This window comes from Physeter macrocephalus, chromosome 6, assembly GCF_002837175.3.
Source record: "Physeter macrocephalus isolate SW-GA chromosome 6, ASM283717v5, whole genome shotgun sequence".
Taxonomy (NCBI): domain Eukaryota; kingdom Metazoa; phylum Chordata; class Mammalia; order Artiodactyla; family Physeteridae; genus Physeter; species Physeter macrocephalus.
In genome coordinates this window covers 55,937,009-55,958,055 of record NC_041219.1, presented here as the reverse complement: position 1 = coordinate 55,958,055, position 21,047 = coordinate 55,937,009, and the positions used below count along the sequence as shown (strand labels likewise).

At 51.3% G+C, this 21,047-nt stretch overlaps 1 protein-coding gene and 1 pseudogene across 2 annotated transcripts in view; both read right to left on the bottom strand.

The window, feature by feature from the left end:
* PRMT8 (protein arginine methyltransferase 8) overlaps positions 1-21,047 on the bottom strand; it is a 173,533-nt gene that overhangs the window by 14,019 nt on the left and 138,467 nt on the right. For both annotated transcript variants that reach the window (XM_024129211.3, XM_024129212.2), the window contains 3 exons: positions 11,108-11,250; positions 10,452-10,539; positions 1,529-1,644 (listed from right to left, as the gene is read on the bottom strand). In XM_024129211.3, coding sequence (XP_023984979.1) covers positions 1,529-1,644; positions 10,452-10,539; positions 11,108-11,250 — 347 coding nt within the window. The remainder of the gene's footprint in view (positions 1-1,528; positions 1,645-10,451; positions 10,540-11,107; positions 11,251-21,047) is intronic.
* On the bottom strand, positions 12,707-13,370 carry LOC102991128 (forkhead box protein R1-like; annotated as a pseudogene).

Here is a 21,047-nt window from a genome sequence, read left to right as displayed (position 1 = left end):
GAATCTTATCCCCACGCCACCACGGGCAGACGCCTAGCAGTTCCACACAGCTGCCATGCGCCATTTTGGCAAATTCAGTGGCACCAGGTGATCTCTACCCATACTACGATATTGGCAGCAATGTTTTGCACTATGGGTGAGTTATCTGGGGTGTACTTTGCTGGATCTTGTTCGGGATGCCAGAGAGAGAGGCTTCGGGGACAGAGGGGCTGGTGGGAAGAAATAAAAGGACGTTTGCTCCTCATCCGCCCTGCCTGGACTCAGAAAGGGCCGAGTTAAGAAGCAGCAAAACCCTTCGGTGCGAGGCCAAGGCTTAGCCTTGGAGCCAGCATCCTCAGGCAGGATGTTCCAAAAGGGAGGCGGCGTCTATCTGATGGGACCTGTACGAGGTCCATCTAGCTTTATCTGTCCTCTGAGGGCCCTTTTAAATGCCACGGTGACAAGGCTTGCGTTTCTTCTCAGGAAGACTGTGACCAGGGACAGGGGACCGTGCTCACCTGGACAAAGCAGCCGTTTGCGTCAGTCCTGCAGAAACCTCCCCTCACCCCGGGCTCTTCCCCGTCGCGCCCACCCAGAGTTCCCCAAAAAGCAGTGATGTGTGCAGGAGCAGGGCAGGCAGCTGCGCTTCAGCAAGATGAGGGCTGGGAGGGCTGATGACACAACTGACACACTGAGCCCAGATTCTTCGGTTAAAACATGAACTTGAAGCCTATGAGACTGAGGTCTTTCTAGACTTTAAAAACAGCAGCGAAATATCAAGAGTTTTCCATCGTTAGACAGGACAGATTAGCACATGTAAATGCAGATACTTAGAAGAAGGGTTGGAAAGATCAGCTCCTCCTGTGGACAGCGGTTACCTCTAGGAGGAGGGTGGGGCTGGGAGGGAGGGGAGGTCTCGGGGGGCTTTTATCTGTACCCTAGCAAGTTTGGCACGTTTGGATATTTAGTGATAAGAATGCACTGGGTGAGGACTGGTCTGCCGAGGATGCTGGCGGGCTGTTCTCCGTCTGCGCGGAAGAAAGCCTTGGAGGACAAGATGTGAGCGCCCGTACCAGCAAGGGCGCTCAGGAGGAGGGGAGCTTCGAGCGGCCGGGTCAGATGCGTGCTTAGAGGTGCGGGCGTGAGGCTGCTTACACAGCAGACTGAGGTGTGGGATCTCTTGCCTAAGAGGCCAGCCCCCTCGGAATGGAGGGGCTTCCCCCGACCTGAGCCTCCAGGATGTCCTCCCTTTGATGCGCCCCCACCTCCACCCGACACCCCTCCGCCCTCACAGCACCAAGGGACATGCACCGACCACCCCCCAACTGTGCCACGTGGAGTCCAGGGCCTCTCTCTCCCCAGCTCTGCTCGGTGACAGTGCCGGCTTTGACGGGTCACCATGGGCTGCCAGAGACTCTGGCCAGGGTGGCCTTGCCTCCCAGTTTGGGGCCCTGCAGGAGCTGGCGTGGCCTTTACTCTAGGCCCAAGCGTCCGGGTGGCACAGCCAGGTTCCCGCGCACCCAGGCCCGAGCGAGACGCGTCTGCAGACCTTTATTAAACAGGCGTTGGTCACCACTTGCTTTGGGTCCACGATGTCCACCAGGGGCTCCTTCATGGCAACGTCCCGGATGCAGGTCATGTCAAAGCCATAGACGTTCTCCCACCCTGTGGGAACAGAGCGAGAAGTGAGGCCTGGCAGCAGGACCCCCAGAAGTCTCCCGAGCCTCCTGGGTCCTAGAGGGTGGGGGGCAGCTTGTGTTCCCCGGCCTGAGGACAGGAGAGTTGCTTGCCTGGTGGAGAGCTCTGCAATGTGCCAGACGCTCATTCACACCAGCTCCTTTGTCCAGGGCCCGCTTTAGGGTTAGGAAAAGTAAAGCTCAGAGAGGCTGAGAAACTTCTCCAAGGTCACACAGCCAGACTCCCAGAGGGTCAGGACGAGAACCCAAATTCCTGATTCTTCTGTACCTGCTCTCCTGCCCCCTCTCTGAGCCTCAGCGTCTCCTACGAACTCTCTCCTCTGCCGTCCACATTTCTACCCCGGAGCCTTTGCTCCAGTCTTCTCCACACCTACAAGGCCCGCCTCTTTCCCTCCTCCCACATCCCCGCCAGCTAAACCTCTCAAGCAGCAGAAAGAAACATGGGCTCTCAGTGAAACAGGCTGCAGTTTGAACGCCAGCACCACCACTTACTGGCCAGGCCCTTGTGCAAATTTCCTAACCTCTCTGAACCTCCATTTTCTCAGCTGAAAAAATGGGGGGCAGGGGCAGGAGTGGTCCAGGAGAGGCCTTGAGTTTCTCACACGCCGCGATGTTCTCACTAAGGATGCATCTCATAAGACATATCCCCCCGTTGGGGCACAAAGCACCCCAACAGTGCTCCTTGGCCCCTTGGGGCTGTTCATAAGATGCTTTAAGCAGGGGACGTATTCAGGATGCAGGGCTGGAGAATAAATGAATGCAGGTCTGATGGTCCAAGATCACCCCTAAATGATGGTAATCATTGACTGATCACCTAGCCCTGGCCAGACCCTTCATTGAAACTCCCCAGCAACCCCGTGAGGATACCTCCATGGGACAGATGAGAAAACAGGGGCTTGCAGAAGCTGGCATCCAGCTCACATGCGGTATCTGGCCCACTGTCCCACAGCAGGGAAACCGTGGAGCTGGGGCTCAAACCCAGCTTGGGTCCTAATCCTTCAGCCGCACTGACTCAGTCGTGACAGCAGCCAGGAAAGCCATTTGCTCTCCCCACAGCGCAGACTGCCTTAGCGGAGTCTTTAGTTAGTGGCCAGCTGAAATCTCACTTGTCCGTTTATTCAGAGGGGTTTAGAAATACACTGCAGTAGAGACGCTTGTCTCTAAAATCTTACAGGATTAAATTTTTTTTTAATGTTCACCAAACAAATGGTACCTTAGGGAACTCATGAGCCTGCGTGTGTTTACGAGAGGGGGGTGGGAGGAGGTGGGTGTGAATGGTCAGGGAAAGCTGTGCTGCTTCTACTCAGATTCTTTTCAAGGGCGCACAAAGACCTTCCTCGAGGAGAAGAGGCCGAGAAAATAATCATCTCCCAGAGGGTTGTGAAATTCTGGCTTGAGGATAAGATGCCACTCAGATCCCATTACATACACGAGGCTGGTGCCAAAGTCCCAACTGAGCCTACCTGTGTTTGGGGAAGTGTGTCAACAGCACATGCTTCAGAGAAGACCTCCTTCTAGAATCTGGAAATAGCTGTCCATGTTCACCCAGATAGAACATGCACACCAAAACACACTGCCTTTGTTTAAAACCCCTTCTCAAGAGACCTGCAGCCACGTACCTGCTCTTTCCCTCTCCCAGCCCTGCTTTAAGTTAAGGTTCAGTGAAAAAGTTAGGCAGATATCTAAGAGTCTATGTGGGTAATGGTTAAAGTCCTGGGCTTTGGGCTTCAAGTCTGGGCTCTGCTGTTTAGTTGCTGTGCAACTCTAGGCAAGAATTTAACCTCCCAAAGAGTTGGTTTCTTCTTTAAAATGGAGATGACGATCATGATAGTTACTCTGTAGGTTGTTAAGAGGGTTAAATGTGATAATATATGTAAAGTACATAAGACAGTGCCTGGCCCATAGAAAGCCCTTGATACACAATTGTTGCTGTCGTTATGTGGTTTGCGCTCTGGCTTTGCGAACCCGGTTCCCCTGCATCGGCAGGCGGACGCGCAACCACTGCGCCACCAGGGAAGCCCTGCCTCGTGTTTTAGTTATCTTCTTAGGGGTTGATTCATGTCTATCTCCCCAGCCAGGCTGCCCCACTTCCAGTTATTCAATGACCGATCATCCAGGACATTAGACTTTTTTCTCTCCTTTCTGCTGACCATTCATCTCCCACTAGCTTCTTTACCATGCGTGAGGCAGGGATGGGAGAGCACAGACATCAAGCACTCTAATCTTTTGTTGTAATTCTGTCCTGTCTATTGAATGAGTGAATGGGGGGTGAGGGCCATCTGCCACCAGGAAATATTGTAATTAATTTTCTGGGGATTAAAAAAAATAACATCAGAAGGACCTGTGAAGTTTAGTTTATGTATTAAAACAAACTCTTGAAAAGGACCATGCTACGGTGCAATGAATGTAACTAAAGCAGCAACAAAGCCCAGACCTACCATAACTACAGACCAGATGGACTAAAAGTCCCACTTTAACGTCCTGGCAGAGGAAAAGGCATGCTCTTCTCTGGGCATAAATTATGCATCTGTCTCTACTGTCCAGCATTACTCACAAGGTCCAGCATTAATAAAAATTACAAGACACATGGAAAAGAAAGAAAAATATGACCCATCACCAAAAGAAAAAATAGTCAATAGAAACAGACTCAGAGCTCAGGTGTTGGGATTATCTAACAGAGACGTTCAAGTACCTGTAATAAATATTTTAAAGAATCTAATGGAGGGACTTCCCTGGTGGCGCAGTGGTTAAGAATCAGCCTGCCAGTGCAGGGGACACGGGTTTGATCCCAGGTCCGGGAAGATCCCACATGCCACGGAGAGACTAAGCCCATGCGCCACAACTACTGAGCCTGTGCTCTAGAGCCCACGAGCCACAAGTACTGAGCCCATGCACTGCAACTACCGAGTCCGAGTGCTGCAACTACTGAAGCCCAGCAACCTAGAACCCATGCTCCACAACAAGAGAAGCCACCGCAGTGAGAAGCCCGCGCACCGCAACAAAGAGTAGCCCCCACTCAGATTCTTTTCAAGGGCGCACAAAGACCTTCCTCGAGGAGAAGAGGCCGAGAAAATAATCATCTCCCAGAGGGTTGTGAAATTCTGGCTTGAGGATAAGATGCCACTCAGATCCCATTACATACACGAGGCTGGTGCCAAAGTCCCAACTGAACCTACCTGTGTTTGGGGAAGTGTGTCAACAGCACATGCTTCAGAGAAGACCTCCTTCTAGAATCTGGAAATAGCTGTCCATGTTCACCCAGATAGAACATGCACACCAAAACACACTGCCTTTGTTTAAAACCCCTTCTCAAGAGACCTGCAGCCACGTACCTGCTCTTTCCCTCTCCCAGCCCTGCTTTAAGTTAAGGTTCAGTGAAAAAGTTAGGCAGATATCTAAGAGTCTATGTGGGTAATGGTTAAAGTCCTGGGCTTTGGGCTTCAAGTCTGGGCTCTGCTGTTTAGTTGCTGTGCAACTCTAGGCAAGAATTTAACCTCCCAAAGAGTTGGTTTCTTCTTTAAAATGGAGATGACGATCATGATAGTTACTCTGTAGGTTGTTAAGAGGGTTAAATGTGATAATATATGTAAAGTACATAAGACAGTGCCTGGCCCATAGAAAGCCCTTGATACACAATTGTTGCTGTCGTTATGTGGTTTGCGCTCTGGCTTTGCCACCATCCAAGCTGTGTGACCGTGGCAGATCAGTCCCCTTATCTCTGGCTTGTTTTGTAAAGTGAGGAGTTTGGTTCAGTGGTTCTGTGTTCCAGAATCATCTGGGACACTCTTTAAAATACAGATTCCTGCACCACAACCAGACCAACTGAATCAGAATCTCCAGATTTGCGCCCCAGTGAGCTGGAATTTTCACGTCTACATAGGCAATTCCAACCAGTTAGAAATCCTTGGGCTAAATAATTTTCAAAGTCCCTTCCAGTCCCTTTCAAATGGAGTTAAAGTCTCAAATGGCCATTGTGACACCTTCTCCAACGACTCTCAACCATGGGACCTCCTGTATCCTCAGCACCTACAGCAGAGCATCTGGCACAGTAGAGGTCCACGGATAACACTTTTTTAATTGGAATGTATTCCCAAACTTTTAAGCCTGCCCTGCTTCACAATGCCTCGTGTTTTTTTTTGTTTGTTTGTTTTTTTTGCGGTATGCGGGCCTCCCCCTGCCGTGGCCTCTCCCGTTGCGGAGCACAGGCTCCGGACGCGCAGCCTCAGCGGCCGTGGCTCACGGGCCCAGCCGCTCCGCGGCACGTGGGACCCTCCCGGACCGGGGCGCGAACCCGGTTCCCCTGCATCGGCAGGCGGACGCGCAACCACTGCGCCACCAGGGAAGCCCTGCCTCGTGTTTTAGTTATCTTCTTAGGGGTTGATTCATGTCTATCTCCCCAGCCAGGCTGCCCCACTTCCAGTTATTCAATGACCGATCATCCAGGACATTAGACTTTTTTCTCTCCTTTCTGCTGACCATTCATCTCCCACTAGCTTCTTTACCATGCGTGAGGCAGGGATGGGAGAGCACAGACATCAAGCACTCTAATCTTTTGTTGTAATTCTGTCCTGTCTATTGAATGAGTGAATGGGGGGTGAGGGCCATCTGCCACCAGGAAATATTGTAATTAATTTTCTGGGGATTAAAAAAAATAACATCAGAAGGACCTGTGAAGTTTAGTTTATGTATTAAAACAAACTCTTGAAAAGGACCATGCTACGGTGCAATGAATGTAACTAAAGCAGCAACAAAGCCCAGACCTACCATAACTACAGACCAGATGGACTAAAAGTCCCACTTTAACGGCCTGGCAGAGGAAAAGGCATGCTCTTCTCTGGGCATAAATTATGCATCTGTCTCTACTGTCCAGCATTACTCACAAGGTCCAGCATTAATAAAAATTACAAGACACATGGAAAAGAAAGAAAAATATGACCCATCACCAAAAGAAAAAATAGTCAATAGAAACAGACTCAGAGCTCAGGTGTTGGGATTATCTAACAGAGACGTTCAAGTACCTGTAATAAATATTTTAAAGAATCTAATGGAGGGACTTCCCTGGTGGCGCAGTGGTTAAGAATCAGCCTGCCAGTGCAGGGGACACGGGTTTGATCCCAGGTCCGGGAAGATCCCACATGCCACGGAGAGACTAAGCCCATGCGCCACAACTACTGAGCCTGTGCTCTAGAGCCCACGAGCCACAAGTACTGAGCCCATGCACTGCAACTACCGAGTCCGAGTGCTGCAACTACTGAAGCCCAGCAACCTAGAACCCATGCTCCACAACAAGAGAAGCCACCGCAGTGAGAAGCCCGCGCACCGCAACAAAGAGTAGCCCCCGCTCACCACAACTAGAGAAAGCCCACGCACAGCAACGAAGACCCAACGCAGCCAATAAATAAATAATTAAATTTTTTTAAAAAAAGAATGTAACCTGTAGAGAGAGACTGCCTATTTAAAAAAAAAAAAAAGAATCTAATGGAAAAAACATGCATGAACAGATGAAGAATTTCATCGGTGAGATGGGAACTATAAAAAAGAGCCAATGGTAATGCTGGAAGTGAAAATCACAATATCAAGGGTGAAGAATTCTACCAATGGGCTTATGAGCAGAATGGATATATCAGAGGAAATAATAAAACTGAAAACAAAGACAGGAATATGAAAGACCGGAAAACAAATTTCACCCTTCATTGGAGAGACCTGTAGCTACATAATCCCTCCCTTCCCTGACCCAAGTAATCTGAGCTTCCCTGCTAGGGCAAATGGGACTGCCTCAGAGAAAATCAGAGCAGGTGCCACCAGGTGCCACTTACAGCTTCTCCTCTAGTCAGAAAGGAAGGTGTGGATAATAGTTTCATACACTTTAGGCTCTTAGATCAAAGTCAGCTCCTTGTGTAAAATAGGCTAGAAATAGAACTCTGGATGTCGGGGTGCTGGTGGAAGGGAAACCCATGGAGAGCATCTGAGCCCTCCAACCCTTCAGCTACAGGGCACCACCGAATCTACACGAGGGGTTCCTTGTCATCTTCTCGTCGGTGGGGAAGCTGGTGCCCATCCTCTGACCCTCAGCAGGTTCTAGATTCATGTACTGGGCAAAAAAATCAAATAGAATATCTACCAAATTTCCTTCCAATTTTGAGATTCTAGAAATCCCCAGAGTAAAAAAAATTTTTTAACGATTGCTCCTCTCTCAGGGTTAAACCGTCCCCCTTGCACATCCGTCTGCTGGTTTACTTCTATTCCTTCACTCATTTTCTCATTCATTCACTCAACAAAATATGCGCTGTGAGCCTCGTACATGACGATCACGTCTCTCTTTCTGTGTGTTCTCTAGTAGTCGGTGGGCAAACTGAGGGCAGGCTCTGTATTTCACTCAGGCTTGCGTTCCCGCGTTGCACGTGGTTGAGAAAGGAGGGGAGGGGAGGAGAAGGGGGAAAGGAAGGGGAGAATTTGTTTTCTTAATTTCCCTTCTGCAAGGGACTGGGCTTGTCTCCCCCTCCTGCCCCACTTTAAGATTTTTCTTTTTTAGCTGGTTCTGGAGCCAACTGGAATTTGCTTACAATTGTTCCCTTGGCAAAATCATTAACCTTTATGCTTTCGCTCTTGATTAAGAACTCAGAGCAAATCAAAATCCCTGTTTATTTAAAACCGATTTCTAAATGGGCTTGCTTCCTTCACTAAAAACAGAAACAGGGCATTAAAAAGAAACACGTTTAAATAGAAAACTGAGAATATGTTAAATAAAATTTAAAGATGTGTGTGTGTGATTTTTGGTTTTGGGGGGAGTGGCGTTGACAGACTAAATGGGGCTGATTTTTCATTTTCTTTTCTCTTTCAGAAGGTATGAACATTGCAATGGGCAGGACAAGACTCCACCCCACGGTCTCCAGCCCTGGGCTGGCACCTGAGTAGCGGCCAGTGCCCCAGCGCCTGTCAGGACTGGTCCGGTCCTCACTGCAAGATGCGTGAGCCCAAGGTCCACGATCCCGGCAAGGAGGAGGGTGAGGTACGTCTGCTTTTAAACCACGAGGAAGTTCCTTAAAGAGCTGTGCCGAGGGTCGGAGCTCAATCGGTATTTAGTGCACGTGAGAACAAAGAATGGGCCTGAATGCTCTCCCCCAAACACGATTTATACAGTTACGGCAAGAACTCCAAAAACAGCATTACCACGCAGCTCCAGGGCAAAACGTGTCCTATTTATATATGCATTTGATCAACATTCACTGTTGAGCTGTTTCTGAAACTTATCAGGCGGGCACATCTGTCCTAGATTCTGAGCCACTGGAGGCCAACAAGCTTGGCAGTCAGGCTCGGGGGCCAGAGCCGTGAGCAGGAAGGGGTTTAGTGATACATTCGGAGACCAGGCTGGTGCATGCAGCACCAAGAACTCTCACGTCCCTTAATATATATCACCTCACTTAATCCTCATGGCAAGTCTACAGGATTGGGGATTTCATCCTGACCGAGGCTCGGAGATGTTAGGTAATTTGCTCACGGTCACCCATAGGATGTGAAGCCGGGGCTGGCCAACTTCATAGCAGGATCATCTAACCTCGGCCCCCCTACCTCTCACCGTTTATCGAATGTTGGCAATGATGCCAGAAGGGCCGTAGGCATAGGGCACAGGGCCTCAGACAATCGTCCCATTTCTGTCTTCTCCTGAACCCGTCTCTGAGCTTCATGCCCCGAGTTTATATTTCCAGAAGGGTGTGAACACACACGCAGATGCACTCGTTCTGTAGCACAGCCCAGCTGTGGTATCGCCAGCAGCACGAACAGTGATCAGATGGCACAAGACTTTGTTGCACTCTGGAGGCCTAGCCTCTGGGGGCAGGAGGCCCATCTGTTCCGTCTGGGAACCCCTCCACCGTAGGTAGTCTTGCAAGGGGGTTTAGCACTGCAGGGGCCGGAAGCCAGCTCTGCAGAGCCCATTAGACCGTTTGGAATTTCTGCTTGTGCTTTGGTTGCGTCACACGCATGCCCGCTTGTGTGTGTGTGTGGGGGGGGGTCTTTGCCCCTTGGTCGTTTTCGTTCTGGCTGAGGACGCATGGCTGTCTCTCAACCTTATGAAAACATAATCCGTTTAATCTCGTGGAGGACCAGGTTTGTGTCACTGAGAATGGTTACCCTAGAAATGAAAGAGAACGCAACAACCCTTTGGGGACCAGATAAAACGGCGGAGGGTTTGGGGGGCTTTTTTCTAAGAGAACACGTTTTCAGCTGACGAGGCATATAATGAACACGGGTGCGGACGAGTCCCCTGCCGGCCCCCGACACCTACATGCCCAGACCCCATCTCTCCCCATATTTTACTTAATGTGAAGGAGAATCAATATCATGCCGACGAGTTTGAAGGGTACAAAAGCAGGGTTCCAAACGACTGGCCTGGCTGGAGGCCCGCGGTCGCTGCCCCTGCGTGGACGCCGGGGATAAATGACCCTTAACAGCTTCCAGCCCCCCGGACAGCTCTGCAAAAACTCAGCTTCTGCTGCCTTGTTCATTTTCCATTCGCACCGTGTTCATTCTCTGCCCGCTTTATCTCCCACCAGCCACGCTGCTTATTTCCTCTCTGTAGAACCCCACTCTTGGGACCAGGGGAAAACATCCAGAGAGAAGGATCCAGAAAGCGTCACAGGCAAACTCCAGAGGCACAGCAGCTGTGTCCGCGAGAGCAGCTGCTCAACCTCAGCCCTCTGAAGCGCTTTCCCCCGCAAACGCGCAAAAAATAAAAAAATATAAAAACGCAACAGGGAATCAACAGGTGTGACTTACAGTGGATTTTGAAGTCTTTGTACTGTCTGTCCTCAATGGCTACCACGTACAGCGCTGCCCGGTCTGGAAACATAAGCCCTCCAGGTCTCTGTTGATAAATTGTGGAGAAATGGGTCTCGTAATCTATTCACCTGACAAAGACGTCGCATTTTTGAACTGCACATAGAGTCACCAGACAGGCGCCCCCTCGCCAGTATCTCTCACTCAGCAGACTGTCTGTCACCTTGGCCGGGACGAGGGTTGGGCAGGGCAGCTCAGTTTTGACTTTGGTACATGGGAAACTCAAGGGGCCGAGGTAGGGTCAATGGGACACGTGAGGAGGGGCAAAGGTATGTCCAGTGAGGGATGGTGGAAGATGTTTTAACTTCTGAGCCTGGAGAAGCCAAGGTCAAAAGCACACTGGGCTCTCTGGCAGCCATGCAAGTCCCTAGCCCTTGTTGACCGGCAGAGACTTTGGACAGCAAAGAATGGGCATCAATTATACCAAAAGAGGCCAAGGTTAGACCCAAGAAAGCTCATTCTGTCCCCCGAAGCAAAGCTAGTTTAAAGAGAGGGGCCTGGAAGCGGCGGCTGTATTCTTCCTAGGCTGCAGGCGGTAGGGTAGAGCAGCAAGGCAGCCGGCAGCCCAGCGAAGGGACAGCATGCAGCAGGCTCACCAGCCACTTGTCCCTGGCAAAGATGACGGTGTTGAGCATGGATTCATAGAACAGGCAGTAGCCCATCCACTCGCTGATGATGATATCCACCTTCTCCACGGGCAGCTCCACCTCCTCCACCTTCCCCTTGAATATGGTGATGACTGGAAAACAAGAACCCCACGGCCACACTTCTTGGGCACCCTGACCGGGAGCCACGAGCACCCCAAGTCAGGACCCGATCGATCTACAGGTGTCAGCGCTGTTCTGATTCTCCTTCTAGGAGGTAGCACATCTCCCCCTTCACCAGGCCAGTTTACCCTAAGAGGATCGAAAACTCTTTGCAGGTTCCCCCTAAAACGTACGGAGCAGTTGCTATGTGCCTGGCACCGTGCTACGCCCAAGACAGGCGCCTGTCCTCTGATCGTCCAACAAGTCTTCGAAGTAAACACTCTACTCTTATTCTCCTCTTTAAGGAAACTGAGGCTTAGAGGGGTTAAAGGGTGACGCGCAAACAGAGCCCGGGTCTGATACGCAGCGACTCACACTTAGCGGAGTCCCCGCCCCATGTCAGGTTACCGTGATGATTCAAACCCACAGCAGGAAGAGAGGCTGCCTCTCCTACCCTTGTATCTGCTCACAGCCCAGGCTTAGCCCCGGGGGTGCCCCCCTAGAGCTGGAGAGGAAGGAAATTTGGTGTTTTGACAAGAGCATGGGCTTCGCACTCAGGAAACCTGGGTTTAAGTGCTGGATCTTCTCATTACGTAAGCTGTATGACTTTCCGCAAGTTACTTGACCCAGCCGAACTCCAGTTCCCCAGAGAACAACCAGGGGAAGTGATATCTACATAGTGGGAGGTGGTACTGATGTAATGAAATGTCACCGGTGAGGTGTAGGCTCCCAGTTGGGGCTCTAGAGAAGGCAAGCATTATCTGGCACCGTCTCCTTGGTGACCAGCCAATGGAGAGGTAAAGGGGGTAAGATCAGGACAAAGGGCCTTCTCTAAACGGCCTCTGCTCCTGAGTCCCTTCCAAGACCCATCCCTCTATGGCAGGAGAAACTTCTCAGTTGAGTTTTTGACCATTTGACGTAGACACACACAGAGTTTTGGAATCTCGTTTTGCATTCACTGCTGTAAAGAGCAGAGCAAAAGCGATCTTAGATGCCGCTGGCTGTGCAATTGACACAGGGTGATGTATTGGTTGGCTGGTCCCATCAGAACCTTTCCTCTGGAAGGAAACTCTGTCTGCACCGTCCTCTCCTCTGAAAAAACCACCCAATGCCTGAGCTTTGCTGGGAAAACTAAACAATGGCCTGTACTCAGGAGTAAAAAACAGAGGAAAACAAAACACCACCTCTGTCCTGAATCTGAGTTTCCTGAAAATTAATGTGGATGACAGACTCCTAGGTGGCAAAGGGCACTCAGGTCACTGGCTTTACTCCCTGCCCTCACAGTGGATGGTGCTGGGGTGCCATCAGCAGCGTCTAAAGATGATTTGCTCTCCAGGGTGTGGTGCTTAAGCAAAGTTTAATCAGATAAGGCCCCCCTGGAAGGAGTAGGAGGCAATTGGGCACAAAGCGGGGCTCTTTTTTTTTTTTTTCTTTTCCTGCAGATAACTTTCATAAGGCATGGGCTGACGGCTGGTTTGTGGAACTAAAGGTCGAAGGGGGAGGGCGTCACATCTGGCTGGCCCATGCACTGTTGGATACTTTGCAGCCGAGTGGAGTCCAAGGCGCGGGCCTCCCCTGCAGAGCAGCAGTGTGCCTCGTGCGTCAGTCACCAGAGGCAGGATCGGGGCCGTGTGCTGGTCCCACTCTGCGTGCAGACCGGCACCTTCTCCAAGCTCTCTCGGAAACAGAGATCGTGACGCACGGTATTCTTCCAGCCTTCAGGAGCCGTCCGGAAAAAGGGGACATGTTGTCGAGTGAAACGGTAGATCTGCTGCACGTTGAGGCCACGGGGGGAGCCGTTTCTTAATGCCAGTGCAATTAGGTGGAAGTAATTGAGAGGGGGCCGGGACCAGAGCCTCCCCTCCTGGCTGTTGGCTTGCCGAAGCCTCCGACTCTGGAGGGGGGCCCTTTTGTGAGGGGACGGGAGAGCCACAGCGGAGCTGTCATCCTGGTCCTCAGCCGCCGCCTCCTCTGTGAGCTCCCGGTTGCTGGGGGGAGAGGCAAACCGCCTCCGAGGGGGATACTCGTCTCCAGAAAGTGACGGCGACTCCACCACTGGGGCCTCTGGGCATCTGGCAGAGTCGTCTTCTTTTGGGGGTGGCTGAGGGCACATTGGCCCTGATCACTCTCCGCCTTGCGTGGTCCCCTACTCCCTGCGCACAAGCCCTGCCCCTGGGAAGGAAGGATAGGAAGGGCTAGTCTTCGCCAAAAGGCTCGGGAGGGGAAGGGGCTGTCAAAGCTCTGCTCCTCGGGGGCTTGAGACCCAAGGGCAGAAACTCAAGCTAGAGCAGGACCCAGGATGGAGAAAGATCATCCACAAGGGGACAAAGCATGGGATTTTTGAAAATGCAAATAGAGCACCTAATTTAGTTCTTATTCCGAAAAAGAACTGGCAGATATATGCCGGATCCACCTGCCTAATCATTTGCATGCAGAGCCTGGTTTGTCTTATTTTTGTAAACATTTGAAAGTGTTTTCTTTCTCTTTGCACATCTCTTGAAGCCTCTTCCGTAATGTCCGCACGTGACTGTGGGGCTATGGGTCGGTCCCTCCTCCTGAATGAATCACGACCTCCCTGAGGCCCAGGAAGATGTTTTCTCCTGCCTCTGGTGCCCCATGGCCTCCACTCTGGGTGCCTAGGACAAGGCTCACCCGTGATTCCATAGACAGGACTCCATAGGACCGTGGGAAGCAGAGGTGGACAAGAACTTCTAACCCGGTCCAACAGACAGGAATGTACAGGATATTCGTCGGGTCCCCCCCTAGCGAGAGTGTATATGCTGTTCCTGCTCTCTGCACGAGCCCTCCTAACCCTTAGCTGCTTACCCCGATCAATATGGATACAATAGATGATAGATAGATGATAGGTAGGTAGGTAGATAGATAGATAGATATAGATGATAGATAGATATAGATGATAGATAGATATAGATGATAGATAGTATAGATGATAGATGTAGATGATAGATAGATAGATAGATATAGATGATAGATAGTATAGATGATAGATGTAGATGATAGATAGATGTAGATGATAGATAGATAGATATAGATGATAGATAGTATAGATGATAGATAGATGTAGATGATAGATAGATGTAGATGATACATAGATAGATGATAGTATAGATGAGAGATAGATGTAGATGATAGATAGATAGATGTAGATGATAGATAGATATAGATGATAGATAGATATAGATGATAGATAGATATAGATGATAGATAGTATAGATGATAGATAGATGTAGATGATAGATAGATATAGATGATAGATAGATATAGATGATAGATAGTATAGATGATAGATAGATGTAGAAGATAGATATAGATGATAGATAGTATAGATGATAGATAGATGTAGATGATAGATAGATATAGATGATAGATAGATGTAGATGATAGATAGATAGATGTAGATGATAGACAGATATAGATGATAGAAAGATATAGATGATAGATAGTATAGATGATAGATGTAGATGATAGATAGATATAGATGATAGTATAGATGATAGATAGATGTAGATGATAGATGTAGATGATAGATAGATATAGATGATAGATAGATATAGATGATAGATACTATAGATGATAGATAGATGTAGATGATAGATAGATATAGATGATAGATAGTATAGATGATAGATGTAGATGATAGATAGATAGATGTAGATGATAGATATAGATGATAGATATAGATGATAGATAGTATAGATGATAGATAGATGTAGATGATAGATATAGATGATAGATAGATGTAGATGATAGATATAGATGATAGATAGATGTAGATGACAGATAGATATAGATGATAGATAGTATAGATAGATAGATAGATGTAGATGATAGATAGATAGATAGATAGAAGATAGATCATAGGTGCAGTGGACCACAGAACAGCAAAAAGCACAGTTTCTGCCTCTACCAAAGGCAGAAGGAATCAGTTAACCCCTACAACGCTGAACAGCCTGGACCTCTGTCCACTTATCACCCTTCTGCATCCAAATATTTCTGGGAGCAGGCATGACCCCCCCTCAACTTGGCTTGTTGAGTAGATGGGCCCTTTGTGAAAGGAAAAATGCACACCTCACTTCAGTCCAGCTGTGGCCTGGAGTCCAGACCCCTTTCATGCCCTTGTCGAGGTGCTTTTGTGCAGGGCCCAACCTTCACAACCTTACGCTGGGGTCCCGGAGGCAGACGACTTATATTCTCGTTCCATCTGACAAGTAAACTCCATCAAATAGTTCCTCCCCTCTTTTCCTCAATTTTCTTATCGGGGTAAAAAGGGAGAGAGATTGAACCTAGAAATCCCTAAGATACTTTGCAGCTCCAACATGCTTTGAGTCTTCAAATATGTATTGAGCATGTGTAAGGCATTCTGCGAAGTTTGCCAGCGGAGAAGGCTGACATCAGTGAAGAAGCAGTGCCTTCATGTCCAGTCTGACTGTAAATTGCAGCAGTTCCTCAATCCTGATTTTTTGTTTGTTTGTTTGTTTGTTTTTTGCGGTACACGGGCCTCTCACCGTTGTGGCCTCTCCCGTTGCGGAGCACAGGCTCCGGACGCGCAGGCTCAGCGGCCACGGCTCACGGGCCCAGCCGCTCCACGGCATGTGGGATCTTCCCGGACCGGGGCACGAACCCGCGTCCCCTGCATCGGCAGGCGGACTCTCAACCACTGCGCCACCAGGGAAGCCCCTCAATCCTGATTTTTGAAAAAGAGGCTACATTGTCTCTATGGACCCAGATACAATCACCCCCCTGAATCATCAGGGATATTCTTCCTGTTTTCCACAGTCGCCACTAGCAACCACTGAAACTCCCCGATGTAAACTTCCAATCTGCAAAATGCTGCCTCTTGTGGTGGGGTTGATGGCAACCAAGTGAGGGCACTGGCTTGTCTCTGGGGCCCGTGTGGGCACATGCAGCCCCGGGCATCTCGTCTCCATGGCAAACCTTTTCAAGGGGGATCTTAGCCACTGATATTTAGGCTCTGACTAGCTACCGGCTGCAGAACCCCACTCCCAATCTGGATCCCACATCATTAAGACTGGATCCGTTCTCAGGATGGCACTGAGGTCACCCTCTGGAGCTGTGTTTCTATTCCATAAGGATGATGAAATTTTGTTCAACCAGCTGTGACAGGACCCTGGCTGGTAAGTTTTAGAAGGATTTGTCATACGTACGTGTACAACGGGGACCCATGAACTCTAACCTGGCAGATTTTCCCCTGTAACTTCAAGTTCTCAAATTAGACACCCAGATATTCTGGGGGGTTGTTTTCAGTGGGATCTTTTTTCTTTTTGTCGAGTGATTATTACAGAAAGGCAGTCACTCTGATTCCTGGTCCCTCGTTTGACTTAAAAAAAAAAAAATCAGCCCAGACCCGTCTCCTCTGGGCCCCTACTGTGTCCATCAGAGTCAGCTGACCCCACAGAGCCCGAAGTTCATGGTGTCCCCGTTTCAGGCCCCTCCCTGGCTCGCAGAGCAGACCCTGTGCCACAGAAGAGTGGGCAGGGGGGTCGTGAACGTGAGGACGGGGAGCAGGTTACTGGGCCGTGGAGCTGCCCCGATGCCACGCCCCACCCCGTGGCCCCAAAGCCACGTGACCCACACGCCTATCTGGGCGACACAGAGCCGGCTGCACAGCCCTCCTGAGGGCCTGACCCCCCTCCAGCCTCTGACCCCCCTCCTCTCCGTTGTCTATTTCAGCTTCCTAGTTCCAGGATGGAGCAGAGCCCTGGCCTGCTTACTGAAGTCCTCACCGAGTGAATGGTGGATGAATCAGCAATTTTCAAAAGAGGGCACGGGGTTCAGAGACAAAAGATCTTCAAACTAGTCCTAATTCTGAGAGTAAAACACCGGTAGCGTTTGACTAGCAGCTGGCAGAGTGGTTTCACGTATGTTACCTCGATCGTCTTCACGGGAACTTGTGTGGTTGGTTTTATTGTTCCATTTGTCTAATGAGGGGAGCAGAGTTTGGGACGTCAAAAGGGGAGCCAAAGTCTAGGCCTGTCGTGCAGCCTGGTCCACGTCACCAACCTCCCTGAGACCGCCGTCCTGCACCCGCGAGCGGACAGGCTCACGGCCCGATGACCCACCGCCGTCAGCAGTGTAAATGCTCCCACTGCACCCAATTCCCGCTCACCCACGACGTCACCGGCAGCAGGGCTGGGAGAGGCTCTCTCGCCGGGCGGCGTGAGTCGGGCCCGGCATGCCTGGGCGACCACCCCATCCAAAGCAGACCCCCAGTTTTCTCAACTACTCCATCCTGTCCTTCCAAAGCGCCATCACGGTTTGTAATTCTATTGTGATGTCGTGTGTCCACTTGCTTTTGTGTCTGTCCCCTCCCTGAGACGGTAAGCATCCTGAGAGCAAAGACCTTGTCTGTGCCGTTCTCTGCCAACTCCCCAGCACCTGGAGCAGGGCCCAGAGGGTGGCTGACAACCACCCCGCCTCCCCAGTCCTGAGATTATGCAAGGGCTGCTTCTGACCAGTTAGGAAAGCAGCCATTGCCAGGAGCCACGAGTACAGGTTCATTAAAAACAATTATATCTGATTAATCTCATGCCTTCTTTGGACAGGGCTATTAGTCAAGTTAATGAATGAAATAATCATAACAATAGCTAACATTTATTGGCTGCTAACTGCACACTGTACACCGCTGTGTTTTACAAAGGGCTGTGCTGAGAGACACTTAACCATTGGGCTCTCCAGGAAAGAAGTCCTGATGGTATAGCATCTGCTGATTTCTCCGTGTAAATACTCCTGCCGTGGCCAATTTCAAGCCACCAAAATGCCTGCATCCGTTCCGCAAATTCACTGAAAATTTAACTACGGGCCCCAGCACGCCGTGATTTTACATACGGCTCACAATGACCCTCTGTGGTCCGTACCGCTATTATTCCCATTTCACAGAGCCGGAGACGGAGGCACAGGAGGTCAGGTATCCAAGATCACAAGCTGATCTGCCGGAGCTGAGTGTGAACCGGCCAGAGCTCTTAACCACCGTACCAGCCTTCCACAGGGGTCTGACAAGGCGTCCCCTCCACGGCCTCGTGGCGGGGAAGCTGACCAATGATTGTGTGGATTCACGGCTGCTCCCCGACTGTATTCAAAGGTGCGGGTTCAGAGCTGAACCGGACCAGCCCATGGGAGCTGCCCCACTCCCCCAGGGCTCCTATCAGCGTGTAGGTGACACCACGCAGAGAACAGTGACCCCCGAAGAGTAAGGCTCTGGGGAGTCCAAGTAGTTTGTAAGGAAGGACCAAATCTAACAACATGAGGTTTGACGTGAAGGTAAAGCGTGATTCTCAGTTTGGAGGCAAAACGTCCACAGACCGGACACAGGTTAGGAGCTGCTGCTCCATAGCCACGTGAGGGTAGATTGCAGACCGTGGCTGATGGCAGCTCAGCGCCAGTGTGGCACGGTGCACCCCGCAGCTGCTGAGCAAGCTGGAGGTGTTAGCAGGGAGGCACCTGGGCCCCTCCAGCCGCCTGGCGGGGTCCCTGGGCGGGGTGAGAGGGACACGGAGGCATGGCCAGAGGAGAAGCGGGCTGAAACCAGGGCAGAGTGTGGGGGAACTGGGGGGGTGTCGCCTGGGTCTGCGGGAGATGGGCTGCCAGGTGAAGGGGCGCCCCCCTCGTTCTCTGTGGTCCCCAAGCGACGACACAGAGCATCGGTCAGGCTGCAGGAAGGCGGGCTCCACCTCAGTGGAAGGAAGTGCTTCGAACAGTCACGGCCCCAGGCGGCTGGGAGCGGGGTCCCCATCAGGGGAATCATCCCAGGACCGGACGGCTGCAAGCACGGAGGGATGTCACAGGCACGGAGAATTCGAGCATCGTCTCTAAGAGGCTTGGGGCGAGTGGCCAGGAATGAGCAAGGGGCAGAACTCTAGGTCCCTCCTACATAACGGTCCTTCCTTGATGTAAGAAGGACCTACAGTTAATGCTCGCGGTGCGAGGTGCCTCACGTGTATTATATCTAATCCCCAGGAGCCCTGCAAGCTGTGCGTGGAGATGTCTCCTCCACGGGGAGCCACCTGACGGAGCCCTTCCTACCGCCTCGCTGTGCGTCGTGCTGTTCTCAGGCCTCTCCCTCTATGGCCCTGATGCTCCAGGGCAGAAGAAGAGAAACGTCTCAATCCCTGAGCTCCTCTGTTACCTTTCACTCATGAACCCGCATTCCTAGGCATCCCGGCAGCCCACTGGTCTCCTGGGCAGGGAGAGAGACGAGATGGGAGAGCAGTCGGTGCTGCAGTGCAAGAGGATAGTCTGAGCACGTGTGTGGGCCTCTCGGCGGCAGAAGCCACGTGAAGGCTGCGCGTCTGCAGGTGGCTGCGTGGAGGTGTGCGTCTGCCTGGGAACAAGCCCATCCCGGGAGCCGTACGGAGGCGGAGAGGGAGGGAGATTGATTGATTCTGGGTAGCAGGTATTTTATGTCCTGGGTTGTTATTTATGTCTCTACACCTACGCTCCCGAGACCCACACAATTGGCTGTCGCAGCGTTTCAAAAGCATTTCCATGGAAGCCAAGCTGTCCTCTTTCTAGTACACGTGCCAAGGCAGAGCAAGCTAGGGCCGAGGACAGCACCCCGGGGGCCTCGCCAGCGCCCCCCACCTGTTGCTACCCTCCCCCACACCCCGGGGGAGAAGAAATAGAGGCGGCTTTGCCTTGAAAAGGCCCCCAGGGCCGTGTGAGGAGTAGGACAGGCACGGGGCACGGGGGTGGCTATTCACCTGGGACAACACTTTGTCCCTCCTGGGCCGTCACCTCCTTAGCACAGAATCAAATGTGAGCCATCAAAATACAGAGCAGGGAACGGTTCCCTCCGGGAGTCACGAGGCGGGCCGGGCAAACCAGATGCCACTAGCACACGACAGGCCAGGGGGTATCTGAGGGCCCCTGGAGGGACCTGGCTGGGGGGGGTGCCTGTGTGCAGAGGCAGCCGGGCGGCACCCACCGCAGCCTCTGAGCCCAGAGACGAGGTGGTCATACGGGGAGCTGCCCAGCATGGGGGTCGGGGCCCTGCACAGGGTGGCAGGTGCGCGGGCAGGAGGTGGTGACAGCGGGCGACTGTTTACCTAGGGGGACTGACCCAGCGTGTAAACATATCAAGAAGGCTGAGAGCCAGGGTTTCACTGTCAGAGGACGGAATCACACGGAAAAGGGGGAAAGGTGAGAGGGGGAAAGATGAGAGGAAACCCCGAGGCGCTGAATTAGAAGCAGGGGTATCACATGGAGGCGTCCTGGACAATGTGCGTAGATGCAGAAACATGCATTATGTCAATGCGTGTCCACATACGTGACACCACAGACGTGAGCACATGTGAGCACACACACACATTTTTCCCGCGGAGACAGTCTGGGAGCCTCGACACCCTAAAATCGATGGGCCCACCTAGCCCCACGTCCTCATTTCTAAAAGCCATTGTCCACTAAGAGGATTCAAGACTCCGCAGAGAAATGGCCGATTCTAGAACAGCAACGTGGAAAGTACGAGACGAGCCTGGAACGTTTGTGCCAGAAGATAAGAAAGCTCACGCAAAGTGAAGGGGGTACACGGACAGGACACAGAGGCAGCTCGAAGATGCTCCCAGGGACCAAGTCAGGGAGAATTTGAGCATCAGAGCAAGTACCGACACTAACCGTTAAAACCGATTGAATAAGATAGGCAATTAGGGCTTCCCTGGTGGCGCAGTGGTTGAGAGTCCGCCTGCCGATGCAGGGGACGCGGGTTCGTGCCCCGGTCCGGGAGGATCCCACGTGCCGCGGGGCGGCTGGGCCCGTG